The 13,828-nt window shown below is 44.6% G+C and overlaps 1 protein-coding gene across 1 annotated transcript; it reads right to left on the bottom strand.

The window, feature by feature from the left end:
* Positions 1–561: 561 nt before the first annotated feature.
* On the bottom strand, positions 562–2,207 carry LOC120925071 (E3 ubiquitin-protein ligase TRIM39-like). The gene has a single exon (XM_040335954.1). It carries the CDS (start codon positions 2,198–2,200, stop codon positions 755–757), a length of 1,446 nt encoding a protein of 481 aa, XP_040191888.1. The 5' UTR covers positions 2,201–2,207; the 3' UTR covers positions 562–754.
* Positions 2,208–13,828: the final 11,621 nt, after the last annotated feature.

Below are 13,828 nucleotides of genomic sequence, written 5' to 3'. Positions count from 1 at the left end.
AGCCAGGCACCCCAAATTTTCACATTCACTCAGAGTCAAAGAACAGTCAGTGACTTTTTTGTTTTTTATTGAGGGTAATAAACGTGGATGGGGTATTATGGGATGCCCAACTTCGGGGACAACTTCTCCTATATACAGTCTATATACAACTCCGACCTCTTCCACCAGCACACACTTGCCTGCAGATCCCATCATGGGAAATGTAGTTCCAAAACATCTGGAGTGCCAAGGTTCACCATCACTGTTATAGAACCTCCTAATATACATAAAGGACCATGGAGGGGCTCGGTGAAGGTGGTGGTGAAGGTGTAGAGATGTTGGCTGGGACTACACAGATCATAAAAAGAGTTCCATTAAAAAAAAAATGAAATAAAAAAGGTTTCTTTAGGTTTTATTGTTTTCCAGGAATTGTTTGGCCAGGTATTGCACCACTCAGATTCTCCACCCTAAGAACCTTATAGAACAGTGATGGTGAACCTTGGCACCCCGGATGTTTTGGAACTATATTTCCCATGATGCTCTTGCACTTTGTGGTATAGTTGAGCATCATGGGTAATATAGTTCCAAAACATCTGGAGTGCCAAGGTTTGCCATCGCTGTTATAGAACCTCCTAATACCCATAAAGCAGCATGGAGGGGCTCGGTGAAGGTGGCGGTAAAGGTGTACAGATGTTGGCTGGGACTACACAGATCATAAAGAGTTCCGTCCAAACAAATTTGAAATAATGTTTTCCAGGAATTGTTTGGCCAGGTATTACACCACACAGACTCTCCACCCTGTGAACCTTATAGAACCTCCTAATACCCATAAAGCAGCATGGAGGGGCTCGGTGAAGGTGGCGGTGAAGGTGTACAGATGTTGGATGGGACTACACAGATCATAAAAAGAGATCCGTCCAAGCTCATAATCCAGATCTATCCTGACTCTATTAGAGGACATGTTGCTTGTCAATGGGATCTCCTTCTTGTCATGTATCATTGAATACTGACTATGACCCCACTTCTCTAAACACCAGGACTTCTTATTATATCCAATTAATGACTGATCTCCCCTCTTGTCTATACTGGTGTAACACATCCCGACTCTCCAGATCCCTGACCCTCTGACATCCACCTCCCAGTAAAATTGTCCCGAGGAGATACTCTGATTGCTTAACACCTGAGGACACTCAAATCTCTTTGGTGTGTCTGGGCGATTTTGATGTGATGATGAGAAGGATGCAGTTTTCCTATCATTTGATATATGTAGATTATTACCGGCTGTGCTCACATCTAGTAAAATGTCTGTAACCCCATGCTTCTTCAATGTTTGTTGCCAAATATTTGGTCTTCCAGCCTGGGGGTGTAGGCGTTCTATGGTGGGGATGGGTTGGGCGCATGGTCTGAATAGTTCAGCCTTGAACTGAGTTATGACCCTTTTGCTTAAAGTTGAATAGCAAGACGATTGCACATTTAACCCAGACATTATAACCGATAAACATGTGTGTAATGTGCGTGAGATCCCCGCTACATCCAGATCCCCTCCATCATGGAGGAGTTTATCATGTCTCTCTCTGTCCTCATCATCTCCATCCTCAGTATCACACAAGTCACCTGTGTCTGATTCCTGTAGGACAGTCAATGGATCCGTCATGTTACACAGCATCTCAATGTGACGCATCTCCCCGGACAGCTTGACCTTCTTTATTTCCAGCTGTTGGATCATATCAGACAGTGATAGAAGGACCCGCTCTACCTGCCCGGAAATCTCACTCAGGACTCTCTTCTCCAGGTCTTCCAGACGACTCCTGAAGTCTCTGAACAGGACAGTGACTCTCTCTGTCTCATCATCTGCTTTTCCTTGTCCGTTCCTCCTGCGTTCCTGCAGACTCTGGACTCTCTTCTCCGTCTTCTCTCTCTCTGTCATCAGTTTGGGCATAACATTTCTCAGTTTCTTCTTCTTCATCTCAGAAGCCTCATCCTGAGTCTTCACAGTCTCTGCAATGTTACGCAGTGTTATGTTCCTCAACAGTGCAGGCCGCTCCTGGAACATCTTTCTGCAAAAAGGACAGAAATAACCTCCAGACCTCTCCTGTGTATCCAGCCCACAATCAATACAGTCCCGGCAGTAGTTGTGTCCACATTTCAGCATTACAGGATCTGTATAAATGCTCAGACAGATGGAGCATAGCAGCTCCTTTTCTAGATGAGAAGACGCCATCGCTGGAAGCAGAAGACTAAAGTGTGAAGTTTAAACTTTCTCTCTTATTCAGGTAGAAAATAATATACAAAGTCCAGGAAAGTCCAGGAATCCAGGAAGTTATGTTATTAAATGTGGTTGATGGTTTTACTATACTTTGCATGTTATCTTTGCACTTTGAACCTTTCTTTAGAATAATACTGAGAGATAGGAGAGAGCAAAGGGAGTGTTCCCTGTTTATGTGTAACCATATAGCCAGAGACCACATCATTTTCTCTGTAGCAATATTTTATTTTATTTTTTGACATTGTTTATTTATTGAATATTTCCAAAGGAAGGAACAGCGTACATTTTCACATGAAAGAGCCAACAGAGGGGATATAATCCCAATGGGGAATAATCATAACAAATTTCATATAAAGGGGGATAATATAAAGTATCAAATGATTATCAGACATTACAAATCATGGTATAGGAAAAAGAAAGACAAGTAACCATTAAAACAAGGTCAATAATGGCTTGGGTGATATATTTTCTACTCGTTTGGTCGAGATATCTTGCTCTTCAAGCACATGAACTCAAGCCGTGTACACACGTTAGGGTTTCCCGTCGGGCAAACTGCCATGAGAGCTTTTGGCCGGAAATCGAGGCCGTGTGTATGCTCCATCGCAGTTTTCCCAACAGCAAAACTGCTGGGAAAAAAGAGAACCAGCTCTCTTTTTTCCCGCCGGGATTCCCGATGGTTTTTAAGCCGGCAGTTTTCCTATGGGAAAAGACTGCGATGGAGGGTACACGGCCGGGTTTCCCGACCAAAGATCTCATGGCTGTTTTTCTGTCTGGAAACCCAGTCGTGTGTAGGCGGAAAAAGTAACTGAGCAGGTTCCCGGTTTTCCCCTCAGGTTTCCTGGCGGTAAAAAGTCAGCTGGGAAACCCGTACGTGTGTACTAAACAACAGAGTTACACGTGAATCTTCCGAGGCGATTCAGTTTGCATGTGTTGCGCTATATAAGTTTCTCACTCACTCAATCCCATTTCCCCCATATGTCAAAACTGGAAAGTGAGTCTTCATTTACAGCCGTAAGGCGATCCATCCTACGAATATCTGCAATTTGCCACCAGAAATTGTGTAAAAGTAGGGCGAGTGTTGGCAAGCCAGCATTGTGGTATAGCCCGCTTAGCAGCTATCAGGATAAAGGCCATCAATTTCCTGAGGGGTGTTTTCGGAAGGGGTAATCCTAAGAGGAGGTGTATATGATGATGAGATATGGGGATACCCAGGACTTTTCCCAGGAGAGCATGAATCTGAGACCAATAAGATGTTATCATAGGGCATTCCCAAAATATGTGGTAATGGGTGCCTAAGGGAGAGCCACTTCTCCAGCATTGTCCAGGGAGTGTCAACTTCCTTGCCACTAAACATTCCGCCGGGGTCCTGTACCAGAACATTAATATTTTATGAGCAGTTTCCTTCTGGGCCACACATCTAGATACTTTAGAAATAGCCTCCTTTTATTCATGTAAAGAAATGGGTCTGTTTAAAATATGGGATCATTTTCGAATATAAGAATGAGTTTACTCCGTGAAAGGGGGGGGTAGCGTGTAAAATCTTATAAATGGTAGATATCAGGTGAGGTTCATAAGGGCCTCTATAACATAACAGTTCTAATTCGGTGGGCCTAGTTAAAGTCAATTGCGGTGTTCTGGTAGAGATGAAATGTTTAATTTGTAGAAAGGAGTGTAGCAACGGTCAGGGGTTAACACCGTTTACGATCTTCCATTCCACCAACCCAAGACAGCTTATCCGACACTCCAACAATCCAGCAGACACGATCCATAAGAATTCCCCAGAAGGACGAGACACACAGCTCTGTCTCTGGTTCAAACGAATGAATGCTTTAATGCTACAGTAATCACAGGGACAATGAAACTCTCCAACCAAAACATCACACAATGGGTGCTTAACGAGTTCCCCCTCAATCCACATCCCAGACAGACATTCTGGCACCGAATCTAGAGGAGTTAATTACTACAGCTGACAAGTCACATTCCTCATCTATTATCAATAGTATTTTCACACAAAACAGTGTCATTAGCATACACAATGAAAGATCTTAGGAGCAGACGTAATTAGCACAATGGACAACAGAATGCAATCACAGCAAGCCCCATCACCACAGCCAGGTGGACTTAATTAACACCTCAACAATCTATGTTACACATTGAATGAGACACTCTTATTGACCTGTTGGGGTCAGAATAAACCACCTGTAATATGTCAAGATCTCCTGCAATACCTGAATTATCATTAATGTCCCATCTCATGTAATCCGAGATATCATTTCTCAGTCATCCTATGCCCCTAATGAACATAGGATGACCCTAGACCCAAGAGTCATTGGTGAAGCTGGCACAGGAGTACCCTGCATCCTTCAAAAGTCTCTGGGTATCACGGGCCATTCCATTACAATTCCATTACAATATATATATATCAAAACTCTAAATTATCCTAGAGCCATCCATCGCATTTACACTTCCAATCCCAAGATATTTTCATTTGAAGGTTGGAAGCTTATGGGTTTCCTGACTCTGAATGTTAATGACCTTCCTGGCTATGCCACACCCACCTCTGACACACCAAGGCTGGAGAGGGAATTTTTATTGTTGTCACACATGGTAATAAAGAACAATTGGAAAAACCACAGCGAGCATCTATAACAGTTATACATTAACAGGTACATGATAAGACGTGTAAGGGGTAGGATGGTGTTTTCTGTCACGTCCTCCATTAACTCGTTAGGCGGCAAGTATGGGTCACATATGAGGCCTACCCTGGGGTGAGTTCTTTGGGCTAGGCCAGACGATTAACAGTATCACTCGTCACTTATTGTTAACTTCTATAACAGTGAAAAATGTATTTCTTTTAACACATTTCAAGCATTAAAGGGAGCCCCATTTCAGAGCAACATTATTACTCTAAAATAGGAACCTTTTATGAAACCCACTACCTCAAACCCTCAATTTCTTAGTTGACTACTTACGAACACATATATTTTAATAACCCAAGAGGTATCTTTAGTGCCAGGTTTATTTTGTTTCAAATTTTCTTAACCCCATAAAAAGCACCTCCCTGGAGCTTTTTAAGTGGGTTTTAGTGCCTGGGAGGCAGCGTGGCTTCACCATCATGTGATTGCTATTGGCTCTCAAAGTGGTCCCTTGATTGGGAGCCTCCTGGTTCCTAATCATAAGCAATGACAGAGAGTTTTGGAGACAGCTCAATAGGTGTGCTGAGAGCATGCAGTAAGCATACTTTCGTCATGCACCCTCAGGCCCCCTTGGAACATATTTGCAGTGGCTGAGGAGTTAAAGCCCACTGTTCTTGCCACTGTGTATACTGAATATGTTATGTTACATAGTTAGTCTGGTTGAAAAAAGACACAAGTCCATCTAGTTCAACCAATAAAAGGGGACAAAAATGTCCTAAATTTTTTTTTAACAATCCTATTTACACAATCCTATACCCATAGTTGATCCAGAAGTAAGCAAAAAACCCCTGCAAAGCATGAACCAATATGCTCCAATGGGGGGAAATATTTGTTCCTGATCCTCCCAGAGGCAAACAAATATTCCCTGGATCAACTTTACGTAAAATGTTACCCATAAATGTGGTTGGCAAGAAAATTATATGTACACTTGTCTTTTTAATGTTTCAAGGATTGCAATTGTAGTTGCATTGCATTTTTAATGTTGTAGGCTTGGAGGTTTAAGGTTTGAGTTGGAGGAGGTTGGTTGGAGGTTTTGTAATATTGGAGGTGCATTTGTATTGTTGGAGGTTTGAGTTGGAGGAGGTTTGTTGGAGGTTTGAGGTTTTGTGATATTGAGGGTGGATTTGTAATGTTGGAAGCTTATAGGTTTGAGTTGGAGGCGGATGGTTGGAGGTTGAAGGTTTTGTAATGTTGAAGGTGCATTTTTAATGTTGAAGATTTGCGCTACAGGAGGTTGGCTGGGGTCTTTGTAATATTGAAGGTGCATTTCTAATGTTGGAGGTTTGAGGTTTGAGTTAGAAGAGGTTGATTGGAGGTTTGAGATTTTGTAATATTGAGGGTGGATTTGTAATGTTGGAAGTTTAAGGTTTGAGTTGGAGGCGGATGGTTGAAGGTTGAAAGTTTTCTAATGTTAAAGGTGCATTTGTAATGTTGAAGGTTGGAGTTGGAGGAGGATGGTTGGAGGTTTTGTAATGTTGAAGGTTTGGCGGTTTAAGCTTTGAGTTGGAGGAGGATGGTTGGAGATTTTGTAATTTTGGAGGTGCATTTGAAATGTAGGTGGTTTGAGTTGGAGGAGGTTGGTTGGAGGTTTTGAAATATTAGCTGTTGGAGGTTTGAGTTGGAGGAGGTAGGAGCTTTTGTAATATTTAAGGTGCATTTGTAATGTTGCAGGTTTGAGTTTGAGTTTTTTTAATGTTCAAGGTACATTTGTAATGTTGGAGGTTTGAGTTGGAGGAGGTTGGTTGGAGGTTTTGTAATATTAGAGATGTCTTTGTACTGTTGGAGGTTTGAGTTGGAGGCGGTTGGAGGTTTTGCAATATTGAAGGTGCATTTGTAATGTTGGAGGTTTAAGGTTTGAGTTTGGGGTTTTGTAATGTTGAAAGTATATTTGTAATGTTGGAGGTTTGATTTGGGCGAGGTTGGTTGGGGGGTTTTGTAATATTAGGAGTGTCTTTGTACTGTTGGAGGTTTCAGTTGAAAGAGGTTGATTGGAGGTTTGAGATTTTGTAATATTGAAGGTGCATTTGTAATGTTGGAAGTTTAAGATTTGAGTTGGAGGTGGATGGTTGGAGGTTGGAGGTTTTGTAATGTTGAAGGTGCATTTGTATTGTTGAAGGTTTGAGTTGGAGGAGGTTGGTTACGGGTTTTGGAATATTGAAGGTGCATTTGTAATGTTGGAGGATTCGGGTTTGAGTTGGAAGAGGTTGGTTGAAGGTTTTGTAATTTGGAGGAAAATTTGTAATGTTGGAGGTTTAAAGTTGGAGGAGGATGGTTGAAGGTTTTGTAATGTTGAAGGTGCATTTGTAATGTTGGAGGTTTGGCAATTTAAGGTTTGAGTTGGAGGAGGATGGTTGGAGGTTTTGTAATTTTGGAGGTGCATTTGTAATGTAGGAGGTTTGAGTTGGAGGAGGTTGGTTGGAGGTTTTGTAAAATTAGAGGTGTCTTTGTACTGTTGGAGGTTTGAGTTGGAGGAGGTTGGAGGCTTTGTAATATTGAAAGCGCATTTGTAATGTTGAAGGTTTAAGGTTTGAGTTTGAGATTTGGTAATGTTGAAGGTGCATTTGTAATGTTGGAGGTTTGAGTTGGAGGTTTTGTAATATTAGAGATGTCTTTGTACTGTTGGAGGTTTGAGTTGGAGCAGGTTGGAGGTTTTGTAATATTGAAGGTGCCTTTGTAATGTTGGAGGTTTAAGGTTTGCGTTTGGGGTTTTGTAATGTTGAAAGTATATTTGTAATGTTGGAGGTTTGAGTTGGAGGAGGTTGGTTGGGGGTCTTGTAATATTGGAGGTGCATTTGTAATGTTGGAGATTTGAGGTTTGAATTGAAAAAGGTTGGTTGGAGGTTGAAGGTTTTGTAATATTGGAGGTGCATGTGTAATGTTGGAGGTTTGAAGGTTTAAGGTTTGAGTTGGAGGAGGATGGTTGTAGGTTTTGTAATGTTGAAGGTGCATTTGTAATGTTGGAAGTTTGAGTTGGAGGAGGATGGTTGGAGGTTTTGTAATGTCGGAGGTGCATTTGTATTGTGAGGTTTCAACATGCTACTTGAAGAAAAAATAAACAAACTCTTACCCTAATCCAATATTGGAGTTGTTATCTATCTATTTAGCTCAGTGTCTCTCAACTCCAGTCCTCAAGGTGCCCCAACAGGTCATGTTTTCAGGCTTTCCATTATTTTGCACAGGTGATTTGATCAGTTTCACTGCCTTTAGTAATTACCGCAGCCGTTTCATCTGAAGGAAATCCTTAAAACATGACCTGTTGGGGCACCTTGAGGACTGAAGTTGAGAAACACTGACCTAGCTTGCGATCTACCTATCCATCTCTACATCCTTAATAATTGGTGAACCGCAATTAGTCATTTTTCAACAGAAATTACATTCCTTCACTTTTGTTGAAAAGTTTTTTTTTTTAAGTTGGCATACGTTCTTTATATCCTGCAGTCACCTTTGAGACAATGCATTATTTTTTTTTTTTGCTACAAGTCAGTGTGATATTCAACAGACTAAGTTTATTATCTCTCCTAAAGCCACAAGCCGAAAGCTACAGATCTGGTTTAATTGGGGTCACCTCATACCTCGCTGTTCATTAACACTAACAAATCCCTAAGTCTGAAGGATTCTCTTTAAATGATCTGAGGGATCACCAACCTCACAGATAAAAAAATAAATAAAAAATGTGAACACCGGACTTTAATTCAAATCACAAAGAGAAAAGAATATCATTTTACTTGTTATAAAATGGTTTGAGATGAAGCCTCCACCGAACAAGCCCAGTGTTCACTCGAGGCTCCAGTTTAATTGGCTCTCATTACCGATGCTCCCAGTCTGGTGGTTAATTTTCCAACATTTCTTGTTCCGTGGCACAAAAAAAAAGTGTGTGTGTATTTATGTATATATATATATATATTTTTTTTTATTATTATTATTTATTATATTATAATAAAGTCCACTTTAACTGCTTGCCGACCAGCCGCCGCAGTTTTACGGCGGCAGGTCGGCTCTGCTGGGCGAGAGCACGTAGCTATACGTCACCTCGCCCAGCAGCCAATAGGGGCGCGCGCGTGCCCCCCGCTCGTCCCTGAATCCCGTGCGCGTGCCCGGCGGTCGCGATCGCCGCCGGGCACCCGCGATTGCTCGTTACAGAGCGGGGACCACACAGCTCCCGGTCCTGTCAGGGGGGAGAAATACAATGTATGAACAGCGATCTGTCATTTCCCCTAGGGAGGCCACCCCCCCTACAGTTAGAACACACCCAGGGAACATACTTAACCCCTTCCCCGCCCCCTAGTGTTAACCCCTTCACTGCCAGTGGCATTTTTTTTCTTTTTAAAGTGTATTTTGTGCGTGTACTCGAGAGAAGAGCCGGACTGCAGGAGTTGGGAGTAGGCTGGCCTCCCCCAGAGGCAATCTGCCATCTTTCTCCATGCCCCGGGTGGCAATGGCGGGTGTGTGAGGGGGTCCTCCCACACAGCCCGCCCTACCTGCTCCGCTTTGAAGCCCAACGGGGAAGAGGGACTCCCTATAAGGGAGTGAGAGGATCTAGCCCGCTCAACCAGCCCCGTTAGTCCTTCGCCTCTCTTTTTAGAGACCGCGTGGTCAAAGTGCGTACATGTTAACCCAATTTCGAGTGCGTGTAAGTGTGGTGGTTTTTGTGGGAGGGGGGTGGGCGTACTAAGTGCAGGCTTACCTCGCATAGCACACCCACCGGGAGCCGGGCTGAGACCACCAAACTCAATTCACATGTAGCCGAGACCGGGATCCGAACCCCTAGCTGCAGAGGTGAATGGCCAGCCAGTGGCATTTTTATAGTAATCCCATGCATTTTTATAGCACTATTTTCTTGGTGGCTGCCCTGACTGATACCCTGCCATATAGTTTTATGTGTGCATATATATGTGTATATACACACCTTCTTACCTTTGCCCTTGGACTATTGGGTACCACTACTTGAGGTACCTGTGCTTTGCGCCTTTTTTACTTGTTTTAATTTGTATAGCACTGATCGCTATAAAAATGCCAATGGTCCCAAAAATGTGTCAAAAGTGGCCGAAGTGTCCACCATGATGTCGCAGTACCGGTAAAAAAAAAATGCTGATCGCCGCCATTACTAGTAAAAAAAAATATATATTAATAAAAATGCCATAAAACTACCCCCTATTTTGTAAACGCTGTGGGCCAGATTCACAAAGAATTGCCCTGGCGCAGCGTATCAGAGATACGCTACGCCGCCGTATATTACCTGGCGGAATTTCGAATCCAGGAAGATTTTGCGCCGTAAGTTACGGCGGCGTAGTGTATTTCTCGGCGCGTATTTCAAATTGGGCGGGTAGGGGGCGTGATTCATTTAGATGAAGCGCGTCCCCGCGCCGATTGAAATGCGCATGCTCCATTTCGAAATTTCGCGCCGTGCTTTGAGCGAAATGACGTCGCACCGGCGTCATTTTTTGAACGTAGACGTGAGTTACGTCCTTTCCTATTCACGGACGACTTACGCAAAAAAAAAAATTTGACGCGGGAACGACGGCCATACTTTAACATGACAAGTCTATCTATACGCCACGAAATAGCAGCTTTAACTATACGCCGGGAAAAGCCCACTAGCGACGAGGTAAGAGAATGCGACGGCCGCGCTTACCTTTGTGGATCGACGGAAAAAGCTAATTAGCATACCCGACGCGGAAACAAACGCGAACTCCACCCAGCGGGCGCCGAAGTATTGCACCTACGATCCGAAGGCGTACGAAGCCGTACGCCTGTCGGATCGAAGCCAGAAGCCGTCGTATCTTGGTTTGAGGATTCAAACTAAAGATACGACGCGGCAAATTTGAAAGTACGCCGGCGTATCAGTAGATACGCCGGCGTACTCTCACTGTGAATCTGGCCCTATAACTTTTGCGCAAACCAATCAATAAACGCTTATTGCTATTTTTTTTACGAAAAATATGTAGAAGAATACGTATCGGCCTAAACTGAGTAAAAAAATCGTTTTTTTTTATATATTTTTGGGGGATATTTATTATGGTAAAAAGTAGAAAATATTCATTTTTTTCAAAATTGTCGCTCTATTTTTGTTTATAGCGCAAAAACTAAAATCCGCAGAGGTGATCAAATACCACCAAAAGAAAAGTCTATTTGTGGGGAAAAAAGGACACCAATTTTGTTCGGGAGCCACGTCGCACGACCGCGCAATTGTCAGTTAAAACGACGCAGTGCCGAATCGCAAAAAGTGCTCTGGTCTTTGACCAGCAATATGGTCCGGGGCTTAAGTGGTTAAGCTAGACCATTGTTTGTTAAAAAAAAAAAAAAGATTTCTCTATTATTGTGGAATTGAAAGGGTAACAGTCGGTTATGCATTTGCATATATCAGTTTGGGAATCGCAATGAATTCATTATGCGTGATTGATTCTTTATTATTCAAACGTTGGCAGCATTCTAATTTCATATGCTGAAGTTTTTAAAACATGATTATATTAATGATTGCCACATTGTTAAAGCAGAACTCCGGGGGGGGGGGGGGGGGTAATAATGTGTCCCCATGCAGTGGGGCTGTTCTCACACTGCATGAGTTAATGGCTCGTTTTTGTCTGGGGGAGAGGAGGCCGGAGATATACTTACCTAATCCGGTGTTCTGTCAAGTTCTCCAACCCGTCAGGAACTCCGACCGCTTAACTTCCAGTTTATTTAAAACCAGCAGTAATTGGAGTTTTTGAGGAATTGGTGGTTGGACACAACACTGGCAACGGAATAGTGTCCGGTGCAGGATATTATGAGCAGAGATTCTTACTCCGCTCCGATACTAGCCAACAAAATGGCCGCCTCGGAGGCGGTGACAACTTTGTGCTCGTTAGCCGCTGTGCTGTCAAAACAGTTCGGTCTTCCTGTACTGACTATTCGGCTGTCGGTGTTGTGTCCAACCACCAATTCGTCAAAATCTCTGATTACTAAGGTTTTAAATAAACCGGAAGTGACGTGGTTGGAGTTTCTGATGGGTTGGATATATTGACAGAACACTGGCGATCCTGCCAGCGCAAGACCAGTCCCTGTCGCTACTGCCCCCGCGATCTAGCTGTCTGTTCCTGGCGTTATCACACCCATAGGTGTGCACAGCCTTTGGCATTAGGGTGTGCACCCCAAAGCTCAAACACACTCTACCGTTTACTCACGATGTTCATTCAGAAAGGGAAGGGGCAGGTAAATGGCATATTTACTGGCCCCTTCCGCTACTCATCCTAAAACATTCACAGCAACAACCGGTGGGAGAGGAGGGAAGCCGGCAGTGCTGTGGGGGGAAAGAGGGGGGATCCAGGTCAGTAGGGGGAATCTGTTCTGCAAAGGGTGATTAGGGTGTGCTTGGGCACACCTGGCACACCCTGTGCGCACGCCTATGATCACACCCAAAAACCAGCTCAGGACGTCAGGAACAGGATTACCGGTAACCTGATTGGCTGAAGCAACATCAAGGGCGGGAGAAGACATCGAGGATGGAAGAAGACATGAGGGAGCGTAGAGGAGGATGACGTTGACCCGAGGAAGGTGCTGGGCTGGGGGGAAACTGGCTGTATTTGGGGGCCACCTTTGGCGTGTGTGCACATCACGGGCCCCACCACTATGGCCTACCTGGCCTGGGGTCGCGTGCTACGCGGAGTTCCTGACTCTGGGCCCTCCTGGCCTGGAGCAACTGATGCTACTAAGGGGCCCCAGTGACTTACTGGGTCCCCACTTCTTTTGAGAAGATCCCAGGCTGTATGCCGTTCGGTGGGGGATCGGCTTGAGGAGAACCCGGAGGCAGGTTATCCAAAAGAGCTTGAACGAACCATCGGGGATCTGGTGACCGGACATTGACAGGTACACTCACACTGTCAACCGGTGACCCGAACGTGAATTACTGGGAGGATTCGCTCCATCATTTAATTCAATCTTGCACTAGGCCTGTGGCAGAAGTCTCAACATTCAATCAGAGCCAAGTCTGTGGCAGAGACTTGTTCCTCCCAGAAACTTTGAGTGGCGCTCTGGCTGCCAGGCCTGTGGCAGAGGTCTGTCCAGGGGCACTTCACCCACTCTGGCTAGAGTGGCGATGTACTGATACAATTACAGAAGGCAGGACTCAGGGCTGGACTGGGACAAAAATTTGGCCCTGGATTTCACCCAGACTGGCCCACTTTGACATGTCTCTCCCATGGCGGCCGGACAACTCCTGCACCCCCCCCCCCCGGCCTTCCAAGCCCCCTCTCACCCTTCACTAGCCACTAGCCGTTCTACTTTATTAGATTAGAACGGTTGGTACTGGTACTCTTATAGGCAGTACCAGTGGGGAAGCTAGACATTATTTCACCCGGGGCAAAGAATCAGTTCGGTGCTCCCCCTTATGGGACAAGATTAGGCAGAAGTGAGAAACTCCCAGGCCATAGCTGTTGAGTCAGCTGTCTGTCCCCTCCCCCATGCCCCTCTGTCATCCACCTTGCTCCTCTGGTCCTCCCCCTGATTCTCTGTTCCCCCCCAGGTGAGCGCTGCGGGAAGGGAGAGGAGGTGAGCTCTGCGGGGAGGGAGAGACAGAGGAGCGGAGGGGGGCGGCGGTCCGCTGTCACTGAAGCCGGCCCACTGAGCCATCGGCCCACCGGGAAACTCCCTGTAGTCCCAATGGCCAGTCCATCCCTGGCAGGACTGCTTTCCTTATCCAAAGCCTGATACTGCGGAGTTGCTCTATTTTCATCAATCTATCCTGTCTACCTCCAGTTGATGTGTTGGTCGTGTTGGACCAGGAAAATAAATTCGGCTGTTACCTCTGGCAGCGGAAATCTTGAGTAAAGATTTACTAAGAGCAAAGAGTGTCGTATTTTGAACTGTCCGGCAATGAGGGAGTTAACCTCAAACAGCTAAGCTTGGGCGTACG

The sequence above is a fragment of the Rana temporaria genome, chromosome 1 (assembly GCF_905171775.1).
Source record: "Rana temporaria chromosome 1, aRanTem1.1, whole genome shotgun sequence".
NCBI lineage: Eukaryota > Metazoa > Chordata > Amphibia > Anura > Ranidae > Rana > Rana temporaria.
The sequence above is the reverse complement of the archived record's forward strand: the minus strand, read 5'-3'. Positions and strand labels throughout refer to the sequence as shown.